The sequence below is a fragment of the Neoarius graeffei genome, chromosome 23, assembly GCF_027579695.1.
Source record: "Neoarius graeffei isolate fNeoGra1 chromosome 23, fNeoGra1.pri, whole genome shotgun sequence".
NCBI lineage: Eukaryota > Metazoa > Chordata > Actinopteri > Siluriformes > Ariidae > Neoarius > Neoarius graeffei.
Window position 1 is genome coordinate 40,798,031 of NC_083591.1, and position 24,949 is coordinate 40,822,979.

General features: G+C 41.3%; 1 protein-coding gene across 1 annotated transcript in view; it reads left to right on the plus strand.

Moving 5' to 3' along the window:
• LOC132871725 (receptor-type tyrosine-protein phosphatase S-like) overlaps window positions 1–24,949 on the plus strand; it is a 328,962-nt gene that overhangs the window by 260,771 nt on the left and 43,242 nt on the right. The window contains exons 15-20 of the mRNA XM_060906174.1: window positions 7,192–7,407; window positions 11,006–11,163; window positions 16,467–16,478; window positions 16,783–16,895; window positions 22,420–22,517; window positions 22,969–23,092. Of these exons, the coding sequence (XP_060762157.1) occupies window positions 7,192–7,407; window positions 11,006–11,163; window positions 16,467–16,478; window positions 16,783–16,895; window positions 22,420–22,517; window positions 22,969–23,092 (721 nt within the window). The remainder of the gene's footprint in view (window positions 1–7,191; window positions 7,408–11,005; window positions 11,164–16,466; window positions 16,479–16,782; window positions 16,896–22,419; window positions 22,518–22,968; window positions 23,093–24,949) is intronic.

Genomic DNA, 24,949 nt, shown 5'->3' on the forward strand with positions numbered 1-24,949 from the left:
TTGATTATTAACAAACTTTTACTTTGGCAATTTCATCAAGGTGTGCTTGCTTTCTGAAATCAACTTCCCTCACAATTTCTATCCCCTGTTGACCAAAAGGCCCAAAGGGGGATTATGTCATGGCAATGTCCGTCTGTCCGTCCATCCCAGGAAGGGTACTTACCTTCTGAAATCAACTCCTCTCACAATTTTTGGAGGAATTTCACAAAACTTGACAGGATTCTTTGTTATATGTCAGTAATACGCATATTAGTAATTTTGTTCAATTCAGTCGCATTTTACCAGAGTTATGGCAGAGTTGCCAGTGGGGAATATTGTGCTCTCAGAGCACTCTTGTTTTTTTTTTTGTTTACCTGGGTTCAAATTTTTTTTTTTAACCTAGTTCATAATTTCCAACCTAGGTAAAATTCCAGTTTATCTAAGATCCTTAGAAGGGATTTTCTATCACTTCTTTTGTCTCTCTTTCTTCCATCCACTTCTGCTCTCTGTCTACACCAACCTAGTATTTCCTTTTGTCTATCTATTCCTATCTACCTAATTAGCATTTTTTAAAAACACCTTTTTTCATACTTAACTGGGATTCAAACTCAGAACTTTCTGATTCTTAACCCAACACCTTAACCACTAGACCAGCAACAAAAGGAGTGATGTATATTTTGAATTTATTAGTCCATCTTATTTCGTCATCAAGTAGTTTAAAATACAAAGTCTTCCCAAATCCTGACCCTTAACCTAATCCCAGGGTACTTTGTTTTATTATAAAATACAAAGTCTGTTCAAATCCTAACCCTAGATATAGTACTGTAAGTCTCCCAAATACAAGCAGCAAATTATGAACTGGGTTAAAAATTCTAACCTAGGTTGAAAAGTTCCACCTGACTTGCAATTCTGACTTGTAACATATATGTACAGATTTTTTTAAAATTGAAATATTAGTTACACACTGATAGAAAAGTCTAAATAACTGTGTGTGCTAATTTCATGTGAAAATTTGAAAGCTTGGCTTCATCAGTTATGACATCTTAATAATTAATAATCATCAGGTTCTGATTAGATTCCACATTGCACTGAACTTGAAATATGAAAATCTGGATTTCGATGAAAAATGTATTAAGCTAACACCCTGTAGCTTTTGAGCAAATGTCAGTGATGAAACACGTCAGCATTCCTGGTAGGTAAACACCTCTGACTTTTTGTACTCTCACTATAGGTAATGTGGCATTTGTGACGTTACAGTCAGTAGAGCTGAAGTACAGCTTGAGTCACAGTTGTGGCCTAAAAAATGAGGTCCCATGGTGCTTCTCAAAATAGGATTCAAACTGGCTTCTTTGGAAAAATAAGTTCACCAAACAACCACTCTGTTGCTCCACACTCATTTGGCACATTCGAGTCTTTTACCACACTGACTTCAAGTTATTTCTCTGATGGAACTTGGCCTGCGGGTGAAAATCCTCCATCTGGGTGGCTGTATATCGAGCCTGAGTGATGAGGGCACACAGCAGAGTTAAGTACAGGGCTTGCGTTAGCTGCTGCTGGGGGACTTTGAGCTGTCTGTTCTCTGAGTCTGGAGCACATGATAAGTGAAGGGACATAATGCAGAGGTGTGAACTTTAGCTTGTGTATACATCCCAAACATACACGCAAGTTAGAGAGAGATGGAGAGACAGATTTGTGGATGATGACAGAATGTCTTCTGGATGGTACTGTATGTGTCGTTACAGGCGAGAAGCAAGTGTGTATAGTCAAAGTGTGTTTTGGTAAGGGCAATCCAATAGTCATAATCACTGTTCATAGCTTGGGTCAAAGAGCAGTCAATGTGAAACAAGGAATATTTATAATCAAATAAGATAACAGGCATTGTTCTATCCACATTCACTGGATATGAGCAATCGCATGCTCTGATTGGCTACTCTACTACTACGCTATCAGCTCATATACTGTGACTAGAGAAAAACAAAATGGCAGAACGTGTTGCCGAACCAAGCGAGGACGAAATAAAAACTACTCGAAAACAAAACCACAAAAAATGCAAAAAAAAAAAAGCGCAACAAAATATGGAATAAAAGTATTTGATGGGAAGAATGTATCTCTTTTTAATTTTTCAAGAATTATTATTATTGCATTTTTCACAAATTGCTACTGTCATTTCGCTGGTTTGTTAACATTCTAAGCGGAAATGATTCTGTCGGACATTTTGTGTAAAGTTTTTATTTATTGAATTTGCAAAAAAATGAAAATAAAAATGCTCTGTTTCTCAAAATCCAGTGAACGTGGATAGAATAAAACAGTTATTCCGCTCAATCTTGTCGTACATGGTCATGTACGACTCGATTTCGTGGAACAACTGTTAAATAGTCACGAAGTAATGCGCAAGAACAATCAACAGGACTAGATGAAGAGTACTTCAGACAACTGGGCATAATAAACGAATAGAGCTCAACACAGAACAGGTGCACACATTAGGGTAACAAGCCAATGATGAGACAGGGGTGGAGACACAACTGAAAACAAACCAAATGCACTCGGAGAAGTAAACACACTCAGTACCACACACTGAGAAGGGTAATTCATGATACCACAGATTTGAGACACCTATCAGTTTTTCTTATATTTTTTACGCTGCCTCGCCAAAAAAAAAAAAGAACTCACACACTAATATTTCCTTCGACCATCTTTAGTTTTGATTTCAGCACGCATTCGCTGTGGCATTGTTTCTACAACCTTATGCAACGTTACAGTATTTATTTCCTTCCAGAGTTGCATTAATTTTTCACGGAGATGTGATATGTGTGAAAGTGATTCCTGAGGCTTCCTGAACTACTCTTTCAGAGTTCGGGCCCAGTGAATCCTGGCATTGTCATCCGAGAATATGTCCATTACATCAGGGAAGAAAAATCCATTGATGTGATAACTTGGTCATTCAGTACATTCAGGTGACTCCATTTTATTGCCACATAATGTTGCTGAGCCTAAACCTGACCAACTGAAGCAACCGCAGATCATAACGCTGCCTCCAGAGGCTTGTACAGTGGCCGCTATGTATGATGGGTGCATCACTTCATGAGCTTCCCTTCTTACCCTGACGTGACCATCACTGTGGGATCGAGTAAATCTGGACTTATCAGACCACATGACCTTTTCCTTTGCTCCAGAGTCCAATCTTTATGCTCCCTAGCAAACTGAAGCCTTTTCTTCTGATTAGTTTCACTAACAAGTGGTTTTCTTATGGCCAGACAGCTCTTTAGTCCCAATCCTGTGAGTTCTTATAGACTGGTACCAAAATTCAAAAAAGTGCTTATTTAAGGAGTTAAAGGCATTTTTGAGACAAAGTCGGCAAACAGTCTTATTTTGTCAATTTGGGTGTGCCGAATTCAAATCTGCAATATGCTGAGCTCTATCTGACCTCTGTTGACCTCTAGAGGTCATTGAACTTTGGGCCTGTAAACGTCTCAGCTGAACCCAGTTTCTCAGCTTTTTAAGGAATGAAATGTACTAAAATGATTAATGAAGTTAGCAAATGGCCTTGTTTGTTAAATGTTTGGGTGCTGAATTCATTTTTCATTTGTAAAACGACATATGACCTCTGATAACCTCAAGGTCATTAAACTTGGCCTATTGAGGTATTTCACTCACGTGACCAAGTCATGTGATGCTGCCATTTTGGATGGCACGGCTCGAATCAGTTTGAATGCGAGGAAGGCGACAAACGAAAAACAAAAGAAAAAGGAGCGAGATGCAGAAAACACCTTCACTATCCAGTGATGTAGGGCATTTACAGGGCGAGCAGAGGGAGAGGTATTTGCAAAAATTGAGGTTAGCAGGCTTAGAGAACGATGTTTACCTGCTTCCACCAGGATTGTTCACTGATGTACGGAAGTACATGAAGCCCTCGTCTTTACCTGACTTCGGCCCACATGATCTGTATACCTATGTCGTTAAAAACCCATCGCCATACACAGGTATTGATCTGAAAGCGTATAAGAGTTTGGATGCCTACAAATATTTTGTGTCAGGCTGGGTAACATGCCTACATCAGCGGGTCGTCCCTGGAGCCGGTGGTCGCCATCTGATTACAGCTAAGGTTTGTTCACATTTTCATTTACTTTCGGTCCTCAGGATAAACAAAATGTTATTAAATGTCATTGAAATAACTTCTTAGTCTGTTGAGACATGGCCCGTTATAAATTTGCTGTTACCAGGCAATGACCAAGAACTGTATTATTAGGGTCGGTGTCTGTGTTGTAGCAGTGTACTAGCAACTAGCTGTTAGCACTAGCTAATGTCAACAACATAGTAGCTGGTATGTTACTGTAGCAATGTTTACGTTCAGTCATTTGGATGACTGTTAAAACCTTTCAGTCTCAAGTTTTTCCTTTACTGGATTTACTAGTTTACTGAGCTAGCGCTCTCCGGCCAGGCCGGGAGCCATCGCGCGCTCTCCGTCCGAGCCGGGAGCCATCGCGCGCTCTCCGTCCGAGCCGGGAGCCATCGCGCGCTCTCCGTCCGAGCCGCGAGCCATCGCGCGCTCTCCGTCCGAGCCGCGAGCCATCGCGCGCTCTCCGTCCGAGCCGCGAGCCATCGCGCGCTCTCCGTCCGAGCCGGGAGCCATCGCGCGCTCTCCGTCCGAGCCGGGAGCCATCGCGCGCTCTCTGTCCGAGCCGCGAGCCATCGCGCGCTCTCCGTCCGAGCCGCGAGCCATCGCGCGCTCTCCGTCCGAGCCGCGAGCCATCGCGCGCTCTCCGTCCGAGCCGGGAGCCATCGCGCGCTCTCCGGCCGAGCCGGGAGCCATCGCGCGCTAGCTCAGTAAACTAGTAAATCCAGTAAAGGAAAAACTTGAGACTGAAAGGTTTTAACAGTCATCCAAATGACTGAACGTAAATATTGCTACTGTAACATACTAGCTACTGTTGTTGACATTAGCTAGCTTGCCGTCCAAAATGGTGGACACCGGGGCGTCACGTGACCCTGTGACGTCAGGTGAAATACCTCAATAGGCCTATGCATTTAACGGCATTTTTAAACTGACTTTACTCCCCCAAAAAGAATATGAACAGACAAAAAACAAATAGAAAGGAACAAATACAACATTAAATGCCAGTCCATGTACATATGACTTACTTTTCACAATGAGAATGCCTAGGCGATCACCTTACATAACACTGCATTACATTTAGCGGTTATTGTTTATACAAAGCTACTGAAAAAAGGACAGATTCAGCAGCATACAAAATGTGGGGGTATACAGGGTATACAGGTTAATCAGGGTTAGTATATATGAGAGTTTTTTTCTTTGTTGTTTGTTTTTTGTAAAGGCTTTACCCCAACAAAAAACAAACAACAAAGAAAAAAACTCTCATATACACTAACCCTGATTAACCTGTATACCCTGTATACCCCCACATTTTGTATGCTGCTGAATCTGTCCTTTTTTCAGTAGCTTTGTATAAACAATAACCGCTAAATGTAATGCAATGTTATGTAAGGTGATCGCCTAGGCATTCTCATTGTGAAAAGTAAGTCACATGTACATGGACTGGCATTTAATGTTGTATTTGTTCCTTTCTATTTGTTTTTTGTCTGTTCATATTCTTTTTGGGGGAGTAAAGTCAGTTTAAAAATGCCGTTAAATGCATAGGCCTATAGGCCAAGTTTAATGACCTTGAGGTTATCAGAGGTCATATGTCGTTTTACAAATGAAAAATGAATTCAGCACCCAAACATTTAACAAACAAGGCCATTTGCTAACTTCATTAATCATTTTAGTACATTTCATTCCTTAGAAAGCTGAGAAACTGGGTTCAGCTGAGACGTTTACAGGCCCAAAGTTCAATGACCTCTAGAGGTCAACAGAGGTCAGATAGAGCTCGGCATATTGCAGATTTGAATTCGGCACACCCAAATTGACAAAATAAGACTGTTTGCCGACTTTATCTCAAAAATGCCTTTGGGTGTCACAATTCTGGATTTTGGTACCAGTCTATTATTGCATCGTGAGTGTGAAAATAATCTTACTTTCACGATTAAATATAGCCATTCACTGTCATTCTACTATCAATTTTTTACGATTCAACTTCACTAAGCGTTTAAGTGATCTCTGATCGTGGTCAGTCAAGAGATTTTTTCCAAAGACATTTCATCCATGAAGTTGACGGTTCAGCACGATCCTTCAGGTTTTAATAATACATTGGACAGTTCTTAACCCAATTCCAGTAATGTCAGCAATTTCCTCAGTTCTTTTCTTTGCTTGTTACAGGCCAATAATTTGACCCTTTTGAAACACAATAACATCTTTTTAATGACCACAGGATACGTCTTCTGACATGTTTGTTTAAGAAATGAGAAGTTACTCACTACATCAGTTACGGTTAAAAGAATTCTTGTCAAGGCTCCCAAGTGATGCAACAGAAAATCGTTCTCCCAGTCATTCCCTGTCAGTTACAGCAGCATTAGCCAATCATGTGAGCTCATGCATATGGAAGTGGGTGGATAACACTTTCCACCAAGTGTGCTATGCTGCCCCCTAACTTTCCATGAGTGGAAGTTCGAAAAGATGAGGTCGGATAGGGTCACGTGCCTCAGAGGAAGGCATGTGATGATCCTCACCCTCTCTGGCCTGAGTTTCCCAAAAGCATCGCAGCACAAAGATCATCATTAAATGGTAGCGCAAGCATCACAGTGAACACTCTCTCTCCTAGTTAAGATGCTGTTAGCGTTAAGAGGCTTTTGGGAAACCCACCCCTGGTTGGTTGCTGTCGTGTGATAGTGGAGACCTGTCTGGTGGGTGGGGGTTGGCCATGACAAAATTAGGGAGAAAATTGGGGGGGATGTTGCCAGCTGAAACGTATTGATCACTGCAGTATTTATCCAATCAAAGGCTCTTAAGTAATTGCTTATTTAAAATGATGATTTTGATTTTTTTTTTGGCCAGGCAGTGTATATAGTTATGCTAAAATGATTTTTAGTGCATTATGCAGTTAAAGTGAACATTTAACACCTGCAGGCCTACAGTGTGTATATGACTAAAATAGACTCCAAATTCCAGGCACGTCACAACATGAAATCCATTTAAAAAAAAAAAGTTTCCACTGTATTTACTAAGACATAATTAAATTGATTACTTTGTTTTTTCCTAGTTTTTTTTTTCTCATCCGTGTTAGTGCTAACTGTTTTGAATTGAGTTTTCTCTTTTAGCTGTTGAAGGACATTAGCCAGAAGCACCATGACCCACGGCAGAGGCAAGTGGATCTGCGTCGTGCCTACATCACCGCCCGCTTCACTCCCTCCACCCTGCCTGCGTTCTTCACGCTTGGGGACCAGTTGGACTATGGTGGCTTTGATAACCGCGCTCTGGAGTCCGGCCAGGAGTATGTCTTCTTTATCCTCGCTGAACTCAACTCCACCACTGGGGTAAGAGACTGGAGCTGAGCAAGAGAGTTTTTTAAGCGGTTTATGTTAATGTGCCCTCTACATTTCTCCATGAAATCTCCATGAAATCTCGCTTGTGTTTCTCCATCACTGTATTGTGTGAAATATCGCTTGCTATAAGAAATGTCACTCCTTTTCTTTGATTGAATCTCAAATATTGGGCATACACACTCACCGGCCACTTTAATAGGAAATTGTTCTTGATTCTAAGATTCCTGTTCTTGGCTGCAGGAGTGGAACCCAATGTGGTCTTCTGCTGTTGCATGTTGAGATGCTTTTCTGCTCACCACGGTTGTAAAGAGTTGCTATGAGTTGCTATATCCTTCCTGGCAGCTCGAACCAATCTGGCTATTTTCCTCTGACCTCTCTCTCTTAGATGTTTGTTTCCACCCACAGAACTGTCGCTCACTCAATGTTTTTTGTTTTTCGCACCATTCTGTGTAAACTCTAGAGACTGTTGTTTGGGTGTGAAAACCCCAGGAGATCAGCAGTTTCTGAAATACTCAAACCAGTCCATCTGGCTCAAACCAACACCCATGCTACAGTGAAAGAAAGTCACACTTTGAGATCACAATTTTCCCCATTCTGATGTTTGAAGTGAACATTAACTGAAGCTCTCGATTTGTATCTGCATGTATCTGCTTGCCTGGTCTGTGAGTTTTGGTGGGCGGCCTTCTCTTGTCAGGTTTGTAGTGGTGCCATGTTCTTTCCATTTTGCTATAATGGATTTAATGGTGCTCCCTGGGATATTCAAAGTTTGGGATATTTTTTATAACCCAACCCTGATCTATACTTCTCCACAACTTTGTCTCTGACCTGTTTGGAGGCTCCTTGGTTTTCATGTTGCTTGTTTAGTAGTGTTACAGAGTCAGGGTCCTTCCAGAACAGGTTGATTTATACAGATATCATGTGACAGATCATGTGACACTTTGATTGCACACAGGTGGATCTTAATCAACTAATTATGTAACTTATGAAGTGAATTGGTTGGACCAGCTCTTATTTAGGGGTTTCATATGAAAGGGGGTGAATACTTATGCACACTCCAGATTTCTGTTTCTTCATTTTAATTATTGTTCGTGTCACAATAAAAAAACAATGTGCACCTTGAAAGTGGTAGGCATGTTGTGTAAATCAAATGGTGCTAACCCCCCAAAAATCCATTTTAATTCCAGCTTGTAATGCGACAAAACAGGACAAACACCAAGGGGGATGAATACTTTTGCAAGGCACTGTATATCTAAACAAAAAAAGATTGTTCTATATAACATACGATGATGCCGCAGTCCCCCTCCCATGCCAGGACCCGGCCTTCCCAGGCAGTCTTCTGTCCCGGTACTAACCAGGCCCTTAAGGTGCATTGGGCGCCACCAATCTCTGTTTCTATAGCTCTCAGCCTCTCACTTACATAGCTAGGGTTACACTGGGGGATAGTCCTCTGATAACCACAAGAGCTTGACTCCCTACTCGCATCTGTATTGCAGCATGCCTCACCAGATGGCAGTAGGTACCATTTTTACAATGGTCTTTGGTATAACCCAACCATGAGTAGAACTCATGATCTCCCGGTCGAGAGGTGGACAAGCTAACCACGAGGTCAGCTCACAGCCAATGCCACAGTGCGTTGACAAATTTAAAGACAGTCAAATTGAACTTGGTTTGTTGATTTGAAAGAAATGTTAACAGTTATCCCAATGGTCCTTATTCATCAAAGCTGCATAGGAATAGGTGTAGAATTGAAAGCATGAAATGATGCATTAACAAGACTTATTCATGAAACTGTCACATGACATTGATCAGCTGCATGGACCCCACCCACGCATGTCTTATTTGCATGTCATATGCATAATTTATGCAGGTTTTGCTGCTAAGAGCTTATGAAAGGAAAGCATTCAGCAGGCTAGATTTGAGGACAGAAAGAAAGAGCCGGGGTAGTAGAGTGGTGTAGTGGTTAGCTCTGTCATCTCACAGCAAGAAAGTTCTGGGTTCAAGCCCAGTCGCTGACAGGGGTACTTTCTGTGTGGAGTTTGCATGTTCTCCCCGTGTCTGCATTGGTTTCCTCTGGGTACTCCGGTTTCTCCCACAGTCCAAGACATGCGGTTAGGCTAATTGGTGGCTCTAAATTGACCATAGGTGTGAATAGTTTTGTCTCTATGTGTCAGCCCTGTGATGATCTGGCAATTTGTCCAGGGTGTACCCCGCCTCTCACCCATAGTCAGCTGGGATAGGCTCCAGCTTGCCGCGACCCTACACAGGATAAGCGGTTATAGATCATGGATGGATGGATGGTTACTGCAAATAAAAAGACAATTATGACAGAAGACACAATTTTCCAACCTCACAGCTAGGTGTTCATTTCTTTTAGCACTTGTAATAGGTCAGCTTTAACTGAAGCTTTATTTATAAATGTAGGCAAGCCAAGTTTCCATCCTGAACAAATACACAAAGATATAAGATAGATGAAAGAAATGAATGTTTGTGGTCTGTCTTGGATACAAGTTCATCTATCACTCAGCTGAAAAATATCCATCTTTACGCCTCTGATTCACATTTATAAATGAAATGTTGACGCTTTAGTTTGAGGTTCCAATTTGTGCAGTCGTGATCATCAATATTATATGACTCTACTGATGGTTACTGACGATTGGTGACGGTTTCATGAATAAGGCTTATTAATACATCGTTTCGTGCTTTCAAATCTACACTTGTTCCTATGCAGCTTTGATGAGTAAGTGCCATTGGGATAATTGTTAATATTTCTTTCAGTCAACAAACTAAGTTAAATTTGACTGGCTTTAAATTCGGGCAAGCCAATGGCCTAATGGTTAGAGAAGTAGCTTTGTAACCAAAAGTTTGCTGGTTTGATTCCCTAGACCAGCAGGAATGGCTGGCGTGCCCTTGAGCAAGGCTCCTATCCCCCAACAGCTACTCTGGGTGCGTTGCTCTGGATAAGAGCGTCTGCTAAATGATGTTGATTGACTGCACCCACTTGTGTCTTATTTTAGCATTTCATTTATTTTAACACTTGTAATAAATCGGTCAGATTTAATTGAAGCCTTGTAGGCAAGCTAAGTTTCCATCCTGAACAAATATACAAAGATGTAAGATATATGAAAGAAATGAATGTTTGTGGGAGAGACGATGTTGGCTCCAAGTCCATCTCTCACTCAGCTGAAAAATATCCATCTTTACGTCTCTGATTCACATTTATAAATGAACTGTTGAAACTTTAGGTTGAGGTTCCCATTTGTGCAGTCGTGATTATCAATATTCTATGACTCTACTTGCTGTAATTATTGGTGACTAATTCTTGGTATTTTTCCCACAGGTTGTTAAAATATTACGCTCATCTTTACACACACTGTGAAAAGACTTGAGTTTGTCATACAGATACACCAAAAATGAAAATGATGACTAAGGAAACTGTTGTTTTGCTATCAGTTTTAACTCTACGTAACTTTGATTCAATGTTGCTAGTTTCTGTGGGGAAAAAAAAATCTCTGGACATTACAGAAGTGATGCTTTAGAGACAGCAGTGATCTCATTCCGCCGTGTAACACTGTTGTGTTTGTGTGTTCAGAAGATGTTCGTTGCCAGCCCTTACACGGACCCGGTCATTGCACCTGACTCGGACCCACAGCCGCTGGATGCTGGAGACGGACTCATCTGGGTGGTGGGACCTGTTCTAGCCGTGGTCTTCATCATCTGCATCGTCATCGCTATCCTGCTGTACAAGAAGTGAGTGAGGAACATATGCAGAATGTTGGTGTCAGTTTATTGTCCAGTGTTTCACTGTAATACAGTAAAATTATTTAAACCTATTCCCATATATACAGTTTAGGAACAAACAAGTGATGAGTTGTACTTGGATATGCTTTGAGAACAGTATATATGAGGTATTGAACTCAAAAGTTGTATCTGTAACTATTTAGTGCTCCAATCATCCATACAAATATGGCCATAAGGCTGAGCTGTTGCCATGGCGTGGCGTCTGTCGTCCGTCGTCCACAATTCGGTTAAATCGTATCTCCTCCATCAGTTCTCCATGGACTTCCATTCCGACTGTTTTGTTTGAAAGAACTCGTCACTCCGCATAAAACTTGGTCATTGTATTGTCAATTTTTTGCTAACAAGGTGGTAATTAACGAGTTTTCAGACTTTTCACTAGAATTTTATCTCCTCTCTCTCAGTTCTCACCCGATTCCAGTTCTGATCGATGTTTTGGGTAGATCTTCCCTCGGGGAACACAATTCGGTCGTTTGTTTGTTGATTTTCTTGTTGTAAACAACTTGTTTACAGCTTTGTTTACAACTTTATTTATTTTCAGTGAAATCATGTCTCCTCCCTCCCTCAGTTCTCAATGGATTTCTGTTCTGATTGTTTTATTTGAAAGAACGAGACCTTCTGCACAAAACTTGGTCTTTGTATTGTCAATTTTTTGCTCACAAATTAGTAATTGGGTCAACTTCACACATTTTCTTCTGACAAGAATTGTATTTCCTCTCTCATTTATCATGCAAATTCGTTCTGATCGATGTTTGGGGTAGATCTTCAGGTGAGGAACAAAATGTACTCCTTTGTTGATTCTCCTGTTGTCGTGGAGGTTGGTCCTCTCTCACAGTGCCACATTTCAGTTCTGTTTGATGGTTTGGTCGTTATGGTTGTTTTGATGGCAGGCCAGATGAGCTAGTATGTCCTTGATGTTCTGGTTCAAAATAAAACTCTACCACTATAATTCCAGAGACACTAAAAAACCACTGGGAAAAACTCAGAGGTAGAAATGGTGTGAGAATTCTGGCTCTGACAGTTTCTCAACCTCAGCTACATCACTCAAGTCTGAGTCTAAAGTCCTTCCCACACCATGCCCTGGTGGTTCCCAGGCAGTCTCTCAACCCAGTACTAACCAGGCTGTTAAGGTGCATTGGGCGGCACCAATCTCCATTTCCGTAGCCCTTGGCCTCTCGCCTATACAGCTAGGGTTACAGTAGGGGGCTAGTCCCCTGGTAACCATGAGAGTTTGACTCCCCACTCACATCTGTATTGCAGCATACATTGCTAGGCAGTTGTAGGTACCATTTTTATGATGGTCTTTGGTATGACCCAACCATGAGTAGAACTTGAAAGCTCTTGATCAAGCGCCAGAAACACTAACTACTAGTCCAGCTTGCAGTGGACATCACTCAAGTAGTTGGCTTTAACTAGAGCTGTACACAGGACTGTTTTTTCCTCCTTCACAGTTAGTATTTTTGTGAATATTATCTCATGAATTGTGTTTGTTTTAATTTCCTGAAATACTAAAAAAGAAACTAGTAGGCTAATTTGAACTATGTGACCCTGACCAGGCTGTTACTGTTACACACGGCAACGGATTCAGGTGACTCCGATACAATTGCTTATCATTTAGGCCTGGCGTCCACACGGCACCGGCGTTTTGGGTGCCCAAAACGCAATCTTTTTGAGAACGGGTTCCAGAGTGGAAAGATCTGGCAACGTTGCCGTTGTGAAGTCGTCTGGATGAGTAGAACGGATTTGTTTACGATGACGTCACAACCACATGACTGTGAGTGCTTCACGCCGGGTAGAAGTGTAACGAGCTCGATGCGAGTTGTCAACAAATCCTATAACTTGGTTCATGAAACGCGCTTACAAAATATTTTCACTGTGAATATTTATTGTGTAATGGTGCAAAGTGAGAGAGAGAGAGACTCTGCCCTTAGGGCAGAGTCAATCCCGCCAGCAAAAATAGGGAAAAAAAGGAGCGATCTCACCTCTTCAGATGTGGGTTTAAGACCTACAATACATTCCTCAAAAAGGGCGTAGAAGAGCAAATTAATCCATCAACGTGTATCATTCAATTTATTCCGGACCATTAAAGACGCCGCCTTCCGCGTAGAATCATACGTCATCCTCGTCGCCATATTGGATGGGTCAAAGCGGAGAATAAAGATTCATGTGCTGCGTTTAACTGTACCAACAGGTTTACCGTCCAAACGAGATCATATGGGATTACCTTTCACAGGTGAGAAACAACAAATTAATCCATCAACGTGTATCATTCAATTTATTCCGGACCATTAAAGACGCTGCCTTCCGCGTAGAATCATACGTCATCCTCGCCGCCATTTTGGATAGGTCAAAGCGGAGAATAAAGATTAGCTGCGTTTAACTGTACCAACAGGTTTGCCGTCCAAACGAGATCACATGGGATTACCTTTCACAGGTGAGACTGGAAAAATACTTTTCATTGTATTTGGTCATTATAATGTAATTTTACAAACAGATTTTCCTGACTTTGTGGCTAATATGAAGTCTCGCGCATAATAGTTTATGCGCATGCGTCCTTACTTCTTCTATTGTTCTGGTGTCTCTGAAGGGACCATCTTAGGCCCTGTCCACACGGCAACGGATTCAGGTGACTCCGATACAATTGCTTATCGTTTAGGCCTGGCGTCCACACGGCACCGGCGTTTTGGGTGCCCAAAACGCAATCTTTTTGAGAACGGGTTCCAGAGTGGAAAGATCTGGCAACGTTGCCGTTGTGAAGTCGTCTGGATGAGTAGAACGGATTTGTTTACGATGACGTCACAACCACATGACTGTGAGTGCTTCACGCCGGGTAGAAGTGTAACGAATATCACCAGGAAAAAGCCTTACAGAGCACTAGTGAGAGTGAAACACGAGCTTGGATATTATTATTATTATTATTATTATTATGTTCAGTGTTAGTTCACAGTAGTAATGCAAGAAGCAGAATAGTGACAGTAATAGTGAAGCAAAAACATGCAATTGTACAAACACTGCAGCTCTACAGCAAAATATTCATTTATGAAATGGTCTGATTCTTAACACCAGTCGTGCCAATGATCTTCTCATTGCGATGCGAGTTGTCAACAAATCCTATAACTTGGTTCATGAAACGCGCTTACGAAATATTTTCACTGTGAATATTTATTGTGTAATGGTGCAATCCCGCCAGCAAAAATAGGGGAAAAAAGGAGCGATCTCACCTCTTCAGATGTTGATTTAAGTCCGACAATACATTCCTTAAAAAGGGCGTAGAGGAGCAAATTAATCCAATTTATTCCGGACCATTAAAGACGCCGCCTTCCGCGTAGAATCATACGTCATCCTCGCCGCCATATTGGAGAGGTCAAAGCGGAGAATAAAGATTAGCTGCGTTTAACTGTACCAACAGGTTTACCGTCCAAACGAGATCATATGGGATTACCTTTCACAGGTGAGAAACAACAAATTAATTCCATCAACGTGTATCATTCACTTTATTCCGGACCATTGAAGACGCCGCCTTCCGCGTAGAATCATACGTCATCCTCGCCGCCATTTTGGATAGGTCAAAGCGGAGAATAAAGATTAGCTGCGTTTAACTGTACCAACAGGTTTTCTGTCCAAACGAGATCACATGGGATTACCTTTCACAGGTGAGACTGGAAAAATACTTTTCATTGTATTTGGTCATTATAATGTAATTTTACAAACAGATTTTCCTGACTTTGTGGCTAATATGAAGTCTCGCGCATAATAGTTTATGCGCATGCGTCGTTACTTCTTCTATTGTTCTGGTGTCTCCGAAGGGACTGTCTTACAGCGCCCCTAGAGGTGTGGCATGTGTATTGCATCGTTTTCAGCAAGCGTTGCGTTGCCATATGGACCTGATATTTTACTGATTGTTGCCCATTTGGACGCGATATATTTTTAAATAACATCTCGTTGCTGTTGTCGTGTGGATGTAGCCTTACAGCGCCCCTAGAGGTGTGGCATGTGTATTGCATCGTTTTCAGCAAGCGTTGCGTTGCCATATGGACCTGATATTTTACTGATTGTTGCCCATTTGGACGCGATATATTTTTAAATAACATCTTGTTGCCGTTGTCGTGTGGATGTAGCCTAAGGTGAATGTTGTATTATGTGATAGTTCTCTTTGTCCTGTGAGCTTCGTCCTGACTGCTCACTCACACCCTCATGAAAGTAAAAACCTCCTGTTTATTGTTTCCCCATGAGCCATTCTGGGAACCTTTCTCTATTTCTATCTGTTTAGAACACATTATCTGTTCATTCCGGGTAATGAACTCGTATTTGGTTACATCCCTAGTAGATACTTATTTATGCAAATGACTCCAGATGTTTGTAGATTTACAAGTGATGTAGCTCTTACGGTAAGCATATGTGACAGTGTTGCAAAATATCTTATTGGCTTGCTTTCCATACACAGAAGGTGAAGTGAATGAAGGAAGGAAAGGGAAAGAGGAAAACGATGGCTGGTAATAGGGCCACTATTCCACGCTGCCAGTGTAATGGGGGGAATGTTAAAGCAGTGATTAAATATGTATCAGGGTGATATTTTGGTAGTGGAGAGAATAGTATCAGAGGGGAAAAAAAGAGATTAAATGATAACAGGAGATAATGGGATTGCTGCCAACCGGTGTTTCTATTCAGAGTGCCAGAATCCTGCAAGCCACAGTGCAAAGTGAGAGCAGCTTATAAAGAAGCGAACGATAAAGCTAGATGTAATTTAAAGTAATCCTTACTAAGAATCCCAGCAGTCACATTCACTCAGGGAGGAGTAGCTGTCTGTGTTTGCTTCCTCAGAGAACATTCGCTCAAGAGAAGGAGATACAGTCTGCCAAACTGCAGACACGCCCTAACCTTGGCTTATTAGACCTCATTTTTGGCATGTAAACCCCTTGCTGAGCTATACCTCCAGCACAGCCCTTCCATTTAGTCCGGAAACATTCTCATCCCCAAGGGGAAAGGAGTTAAACACTCCTCACAATGAAGCGCAATGATATCTGGAGGAGGTGTCATGTAGCTCGTGCATACGAAAGCAAAATATTGATTATTTTTTCTTTTTTTCTCCCTCGTTCTTTCTCTTCCTATCCTGCCCTCTGGCTCTCTTGAATTGTCTACCTCTCTCTCTCTCTCTCTGCTTCTTTATCGTTTCCTCTTCTTCCTCTTCCTGTCTTTCCCTGACTCTGTCTTTCTCTCCCTCTCATATTTCACATGGCACTCTCCGGGGACATCAGCAAACCAGACAGGTAAGCCAGTGCTGGCCTCTAATTCCCAGTAGAACATTACAGTATTTATTCTAAAGGGGGAAAAAACTCTCAAAAAGCACATAGTGAAACCTGCTAATGAGGGAACTTTATGGCTAATAATAGCCGAATCGGTTTTCTGTTATTTAATGTTTTGCAGTTGGCTGCTCAAACCCTTATTAAGTACTGGTTTAGACTTGTAGAATGGAGATATTGATTTCTGTGTCCTGAGCCTAGTTAAGCCCTGAATTTGTACACGGGTGTTTGTGTGTTTATGCACGTGGGTGTGTTTGTTTCTGCTAATTAGCAAGCGCAAAGACTCTGAGCCTGGCACCAAGTGTTTACTGAACAACGCTGAAATGATGGCTCATCACCCCACTGACCCCGTCGAGATGCGACGCATCAACTTCCAGACACCAGGTTTGTAAACACACACACGTTTAATACACACTCTCACTCTCTCTCTGTCTCTCTCTTTCTCTCTCTGTCTCTCTCTCTCGTCCTTTCTCACTGTCTCTCTCTCTCTCTCTCTGTGTCTCTCTGTCTGTCTCTCTCTTTCTCTCTCTCTCTCTCTGACCCTGTCCGTACATGGAGGGAACATTGCACCTCTGTGTGGAGGTTTTGGTGAAAATTAAAGGAACAGTCCACCGTATTTCCATAATGAAATATGCTCTTACCTGAATTGAGACGAGCTGCTCCGTACCTATCCGAGCTTTGCGCGGCCTCCCAGTTAGTCAGACGCAGTCCGACGCGCTGTCACTCCTGTTAGCAATGTAGCTTGGCCAACGGTATTTTTTGGGGCTGTAGTTAGATGTGACCAAACTCTTCCGCGTTTTTCCTGTTTACATAGGTTTATATGACCAGTGATATGAAACAAGTTCAGTTACACAAATTGAAACGTACCGATTTTCTATGCTATGGAAAGTCCGCACTATAATGACAGGCGTACTAACACCTTCTGCGCGCTTCGGCAGCGCATTGATACGGAGCTCAGATATCAATGCGCTGCCGAAGCGCGCAGAAGGTGTTAGTACGCCTGTCATTATAGTGCGGACTTTCCATAGCATAGAAAATCGCTACGTTTCAATTTGTATAACTGAACTTGTTTCATATCACTGGTCATATAAACCTATGTAAACAGGAAAAACGCGGAAGAGTTTGGTCGCATCTAACTACAGCCCCAAAAAATACCGTTGGCCATGCTGAGCCTAGCTACATTGCTAACAGGAGTGACAGCGCGTCGGACTGCGTCTGACTAACTGGGAGGTCGCGCAAAGCTCGGATAGGTACGGAGCAGCTCGTCTCAATTCAGGTAAGAGCATATTTCATTATGGAAATACGGTGGACTGTTCCTTTAAGTCTGCCCTGCAGCAGCATCCAGTAGATAATCCAGGGAACAAAAACAGCACAGAATCTGTAATAGCTGCATCCTATAGATAGAGAGAGAGAAAGAAAGAAAGAAAGAAGAGAGATACAGAGAGCATCACACAGGGAAAAGATGGGCAAAAAATGAAAAGCAGGGAAAATAAAGAGCAGAGAACCTCACCATTTTAATTCAGTATGACCTTTAAAGTTGGCACATAAGCATTAATTGATACTCGACATAAATAGATGTTTCTGCCACGGCGTAATAAACCCTCTCCTTTACAGGAGATAATATTCTCGGATTCACCGAGGACACGACTAATGGCTGTTTCTGCTGTTTTTTTTTCCGTTTTCTTTTTTTAACCCAAATATTTACATATGCAATGAAATATCTGCAATTAAAATAACTTAGATGTTTTTTTAACAAAAATTAAAGAGTTCTCAAACAGTTATCCAAACTAATCTTTATCCACAGCATCTGTAGTGGGTTGTGTGATTACTAGATATCGACATGGTTTTCTATTCTTGGGGGGGCATATAACCTGTTAAGGCAAAATCCTGAGTATGATCGGATGCTGTGCTCACTTTGTCCATTGTGCACATTTCACATTATCACAAAATGACTGTCACTGATCTACAGTCTGGGCTAGAAAAAAATTAGCCTTGTTTTGCTTACTTTGCTTGCATACTATCTATATTTACTTGCCTTAATGCCTTTTTATCTGGGAGTTTAGCCTTGTTTGACTATTTATTCCTGCTCATTAGTTTACAAATAATAGCCGTGATTTCACTGAGAGCTCCAGGATACTGCAATATGGCCCCACAAATGACACATCTACCGGTACTAGCTATTGCAACGTTATCGCTAGCTCTGAAAGCTCTAAAAGCACAAACAACTTCATTTCGTTGCAAGCTTTCTCTTAGAATAAAACGTTTACATACCTCAATATGCTTCCACAGGTTGGACGGCGAGATTTTGTAGGCCGTGACATGGTTCGTTTTAGGCAAACAAAGCAAACATTTCAAATGAAACAAATCTTTAATCTTTTCAGAAAACCGAAACATGGGTTCTAGGTATGGCCATGAGTGCGTGGTGCGTACATTCCCCAGAAGAACCGCCTCCTTCCATTCTGCCATCAACTGAGCGTGTTCAAATAATACTGCTGAGAAATCATTGAACTTGATTTTATGCAGTCTATGGACGTGACGTGACCCTAATGATCACTGATAGGCTGTCTCAGGGTCACCTGCGGAAAAACAAAACAAAAAAACAATCACGTTTTAGAAAAGAAAAGAAAAACATCCACGTTCAAAGCTGCTTCATAGTAATGAGGACCTTGATAGAAATGTAATGGAGTGAAAAGTACGATATTTGCCTTTGAAATGGACTGAAGTTAAAGTCATAAGTTGCCCAAAACAAAAAAATACTCAAAGTACAGATACTCAAAGTGTACTTAAGTACAGTACTCAAGTAAATGTACTTACCGTTCATGACTGTCCACCTCTGATAGCTAGCTATAGAGTGTATACAAAAACCACCTACTTGGTTTCCCACTTAATGTACAATGTTTTGATCATTTTGACCACAATTCCTGCGAAATAACATACAATATTTGTGTATAAAATGCATCCCTGCTGTGTATCACTGTATTTTAGTGTCAGAATGAGCCTAAAACATTGCTCTTCACAAGTTTTACCGCCTTAGTGTTTGATGTACAGTACCCACTTTAAAAATAAATGACTTCTGGCCACTTTGGTGCCATCGAGAGTACATGTTCAGGAAGAGGAAGTCGCACTGTATGTAATTTTCTTCTTTCAAACATGACAGCAACACAGGACAAAGTGAATCCAGTTAAGTGCTTTCTTAAAGGCTTTGTAGTATCTACTGTATGCCGAATCAAGCTGAAATCCAGATGTTAATGTGTCTTTGGTGATAACATGACACCAAAGACTTCTCTCTGAAAAAGTAGCCTTGTCTCTAAAGCGAAAAATAATGCAAATTAATATCTGTAATAATGAGACCATCAATGACGGCGTAGCTCACTCCGGCTCTGTCTAGTCCAGAAGGAACGATCTAAAGTGGGCCACCTTGCGCAATAAATGTTGTAAGCTCTATACACTATACGTATACAAGCTATATATAGAAGCTATAGACACCTTAGGAATACTGACCTATTTGCCAGAAAGAATCCAAAACAGCGAGGAATTGACCAAGAAGAAGCGATTTTTGTTGAACTGCTCATAAAGGCTTAATTGGTCTGTATTGCAGTGTGCCTTGCCAGACGGCAGTAGGTACCATTTTTATGAAGGTCTTTGGTATGACCCAACTGCGAGGAGCACTCATGATCTCACCGATCAAGAGGCGGACACACTAACCACTAGGCCAGCTTGCGGTCAACCCTTTGGTCTCAGACCCTTTAAATATCGTTCCTCCAGGAACGATGACGTAATGGTTGTTACGACAAAGTAAAAATACCTTGAAAACAAAAAAAATTGTCTTTCAATACTTAGTTAAAATGGTATATAGCATGATGGATATCCTGAAGTCCAAACTCAAGCTATTTTTGTTTGAATAGGCATTGGTGAAAATAGGGGAATTTTGGGCAGGCACCAAAGGGTTAAAGGAAAAATGAACAATGTCTGGCAACTTTGTTGGAGGAGGTTATGTTTTCACCTCTGTTTGTTTGTTTGTTTGTTTATTCCCAATGTAACTCAGAAAGTGGTGAACAGATTTTGATGACATTTTGAGGAACGATTGGCCAAGGGCCAAGATAAGATAAGATAAACTTTATTCGTCCCTCGGTGGGGAAATTTACATGTTACAGCAGCTCCCAAGTAGAAAAAGAGTCAGGAATAAACAGTAACAAAAAAATGGAGTGCAATAAAAGTATTAAAAAAACAACTGGGAAAAAAAAAAAATATATATATATATATATATATAATATATTTAAGTAAAGAAAAAATAAAGACACGGGCTATGTATGTAATATACACAACTAAATATTGCACTAATAAAATACTTGCAACTGAAGTAGAAATATTGCCCCAAGTAGTGAATGTTATTGCACAGTGGATGTTTCACCAAGGTAAGGAATGTTATTAAACAGCATAATGAGGATGGAATATGTGTGTAAAGTAACCAAAAAATGACAAAAAACGCTGGCTATGAACATAATTGCACACAGCAATGTAAGAGTGACACTTAAATAAGAATGATGTAAATGATGGCGTAGCTCACTCCGGCCCCGTCTAGTCCAGAAGGAACGATCTAAAGTGGGCCACCTTGCACAATAAATGCTGCAAGCTCTATACACTATATAAAAGCTATATACAGATGTTATATACACCCTAGGAATACCGACCTACCGTATTTGCCAGAAAGAATCCAAAACGGTGAGGAATTGACCAAGAAGAAGTGATTTTTATTGAACTGCTTATTAAGGCTTAAGTAGTCCATAACTTCATTAATGATTGTAATTAAGCAAATCTGGGTAGAAGTTATATGCACCCTAGATCCCCCTACCTTCATGCGAGAAAGAATCAAAACCGGTGAAGAATTGAGGGAGAAGAAGCGATTTGTGTGGAAACTGCTCGTTAGGGCTTAATTAACTCCATATCTTCATTATTAATTGCAGTTGTGCAAATTTGAGTAGAAGCTATGTGCACCCCAGGCAGACTGACCTTCCTGCCAAAAAGAATAAAAATCAGTGAAGAATTGAGAGAGAAGAAGCGAATTTCGTGAAATGTGGATGACGCCAGATGGATGCTGGACAACACATGATGGCATAAACTCATCACCTGTCGGCTGAATGAGCTAATAATAATAATAATAATAATAATAATTGAATGGTCGTCTGTGTCTGTGTTAGCCCTGTGATGACCTGGCGACTTGTCCAGGGTGTACCCAGCCTCTCGCCCATAGTCAGCTGGGATAGGCTCCAGCTTGCCTGCGACCCTGTAGGACAGGATAAGCAGCTACAGATAATGGATGGATGGATAAAAAAATTGAGAGAGCTGAGAAATAGAGTACTCATTTAAAATCTAGTTTATTCACAGTATATTGCCAGACTACAACTGTGACACGAGGATGCTTCTGACTGTGAAAGAGTGCACGTTAGTCACACCAAAGACAAAATTCAGAATAGTGTCAAATCTGCTGCATTTTGCAAAAACTCCTGCTGAAAATACACCCCAAAATGGCTTCATTGATCGTGAGCAGGCTTTTCCGTGTATGTTCATAATTTTCTTTTCCTGTTCTGTTCCTGAAAACAAAATGCCCGTCATCTCTAGAGATGCAGACATTTATGATTCATAATGGTGGACTCACACCTAGGTGAGAGTCTAGATCCTTCCACTAGTGCCCACCCACCACCTTTTCACACATATATACGGTATACATGTAACCACAGACACCTACAGTATGGTGTTACCTACACACAGTACAACACACATTCATGCAGTCACTCACTCAGACGGTCTCGCATTAACACAGTGTTTTCATGCACGGCTCATTGTTCTTGAGATTAATGGCGATTTTAGTCTGTTCTGATCTTCTGCTTTGACCTTTAACCCCCTGCAGGTATGATGAGTCACCCCCCCATCCCGATCTCCGAGCTGGCAGAACACACCGAGCTTCTGAAGGCCAACGACAACCTCCGGCTCTCCCAGGAGTACGAGGTGACTGATGAGAAGGGGGCTATTGAGAATAGAGAAAGAGGATGTGTGAGAGAAAAAGAAATGAGAAAACAGAGGATTTGAGGATAAAAACGAGATATAAAAATGAGAGAGGGTGTGATTATTCAATGGGAAATGAGAAGAAAGACAGGGAGTGGAAAAAGCGAGGCAGTCATGAAATCCAAGGTAACCTTGACAAAGCAGATTGGCCGATACAGTCATGCTGCTCCTCAGTGAGAGCTTCTGGAAACAGTACACGTTATACACATGATGTTTTATTGAGGACTGGCTGGAAGCATATTTATTCATCAGGGAGGAAATCCAGTAATAATTCACACTTCTGTTGCCTGACTGAGCTGTCTGTTCTGTCGGACGATGAATATTTCGGCTCTTTTGAACTTCATAAATCATAAAAACATGTTCTTCTTGTTATTCTCTCCCTTCTGCATTGCAGTCCGTTGATCCTGGGCAGCAGTTCACATGGGAGCACTCGAACCTGGAGGTGAACAAGCCAAAGAACCGCTATGCCAACGTCATTGCCTATGATCACACCAGAGTTATCCTCGCACCAGTGAATGGTACAGCCGAAAGACCTTTCTCTCCTCCATATATATATATACACACACACAGACACACACACACAGTGGTACTTGAAAGTTTGTGAACCCTTTAGAATTTTCTATATTTCTGTATAAATATGACCAAAAACATCATCAGATTTTCACACAAGTCCTAAAAGTAGATAAAGAGAACCCAGTTAAACAAATGAGACAAAAATATTCTACCTGGTCATTTATTTATTGAGGAAAATGATCCAATATTACATATTTGTGACTGGCAAAAGTATGTGCACCTTTGCTTTCAGTATCTGGTGTGACCCCCTTGTGCAGCAATAACTGCAAATAAACATTTCTGGTAACTGTTGATCAGTCCTGCACACCGGCTTGGAGGAATTTTAGCCCATTCCTCCATACAGAACAGCTTCAACTCTGGGATGTTGGTGGGTTTCCTCACTGAACTACTTGCTTCAGGTCCTTCCACAACATTTCAATTGGATTAAGGTCAGGATTTTGACTTGATCATTCCAAAACATTAACTTTATTTTTCTTTAACCATTCTTTGGTAGAACGACTTGTGTGCTTAGGGTCGTTGTCTTGCTGCATGACCCACCTTCTCTTGAGATTCAGTTCATGGACAGATATCCTGACATTTTCCTTTCGAATTCACTGGTATAATTCAGAATTCATTGTTCCATCAACGACGGCAAGCTGTTCTGGCCCAGATGCAGCAAAACAGGCCCAAACCATGATACTACCGCCACCATGTTTCACAGATGGGATAAGGTTCTTATGCTGGAATGCATTGTTTTCCTTTCTCTAAACATAACGCTTCTCATTTAAACCAAATGTTCGATTTTGGACTCCTCCGTCCACAAAACATTTTTCCAGTAGCCTTCTGGCTTGTCCACGTGATCTTTAGCAAACTGCAGACGAGCAGCAATGTTCTTTTTGGAGAGCAGTGTCTTTCTCCTTGCAACCCTGCCATGCACACCATTGTTCTTCAGTGTTCTCCTGATGGTGGACTCATGAACATTCACATTAACCAATGTGAGAGAGGCCTTCAGTTGCTTAGAAGTTACCCTGGGGTCCTTTGTGACCTCGCCAACAATTACACGCCTTGCTCTCGGAGTGATCTTTGTTGGTCGACCACTCCTGGGGAGGGTAACAACGATCTTGAATTTCCTCCATTTGTACACAATCTGTCTGACTGTGGATTGGTGGAGTCCAAATTCTTTAGAGATGGTTTTGTAACCTTTTGCAGCCTGATGAGCATCAACAACGCTTTTTCTGAGGTTCTCAGAAATCCCCTTTGTTCGTGCCATGATACACTTCCACAAATGTGTTGTGAAGATCAGACTTTGATAGATCCCTGTTCTTTAAATAAAACAGGGTGCCCACTCACACCTGATTGTCATCCTATTGATTGAAAACACCTGACTCTAATTTCACCTTCAAATTAACTGCTAATCCTAGAGGTTCACATACTTTCGCCACTCACAGATATGTAATATTGGATAATTTTTCTCAATAAATAAATTACCAAGTATAATATTTTTGTCTCATTTGTTTAACTGGGTTCCCTTTATCTACTTTTAGGATTTGTGTGAAAATCTGATGATGTTTTAGGTCATATTTATGCAGAAATATAGAACATTCTAAAGGGTTCACAAACTTTCAAGCACCACTATATATATATATATATGTGTGTGTATATATACATACATACATAAAAAAGGCGGCACAGTGGTGTAGTGGTTAGCGCTGTCGCCTCGCAGTAAGAAGGTCCGGGTTCGAGCCCCATGGCCGGCGAGGGCCTTTCTGTGCAGAGTTTGCATGTTCTCCCTGTGTGATGACCTGGCGACTTGTCCAGGGTGT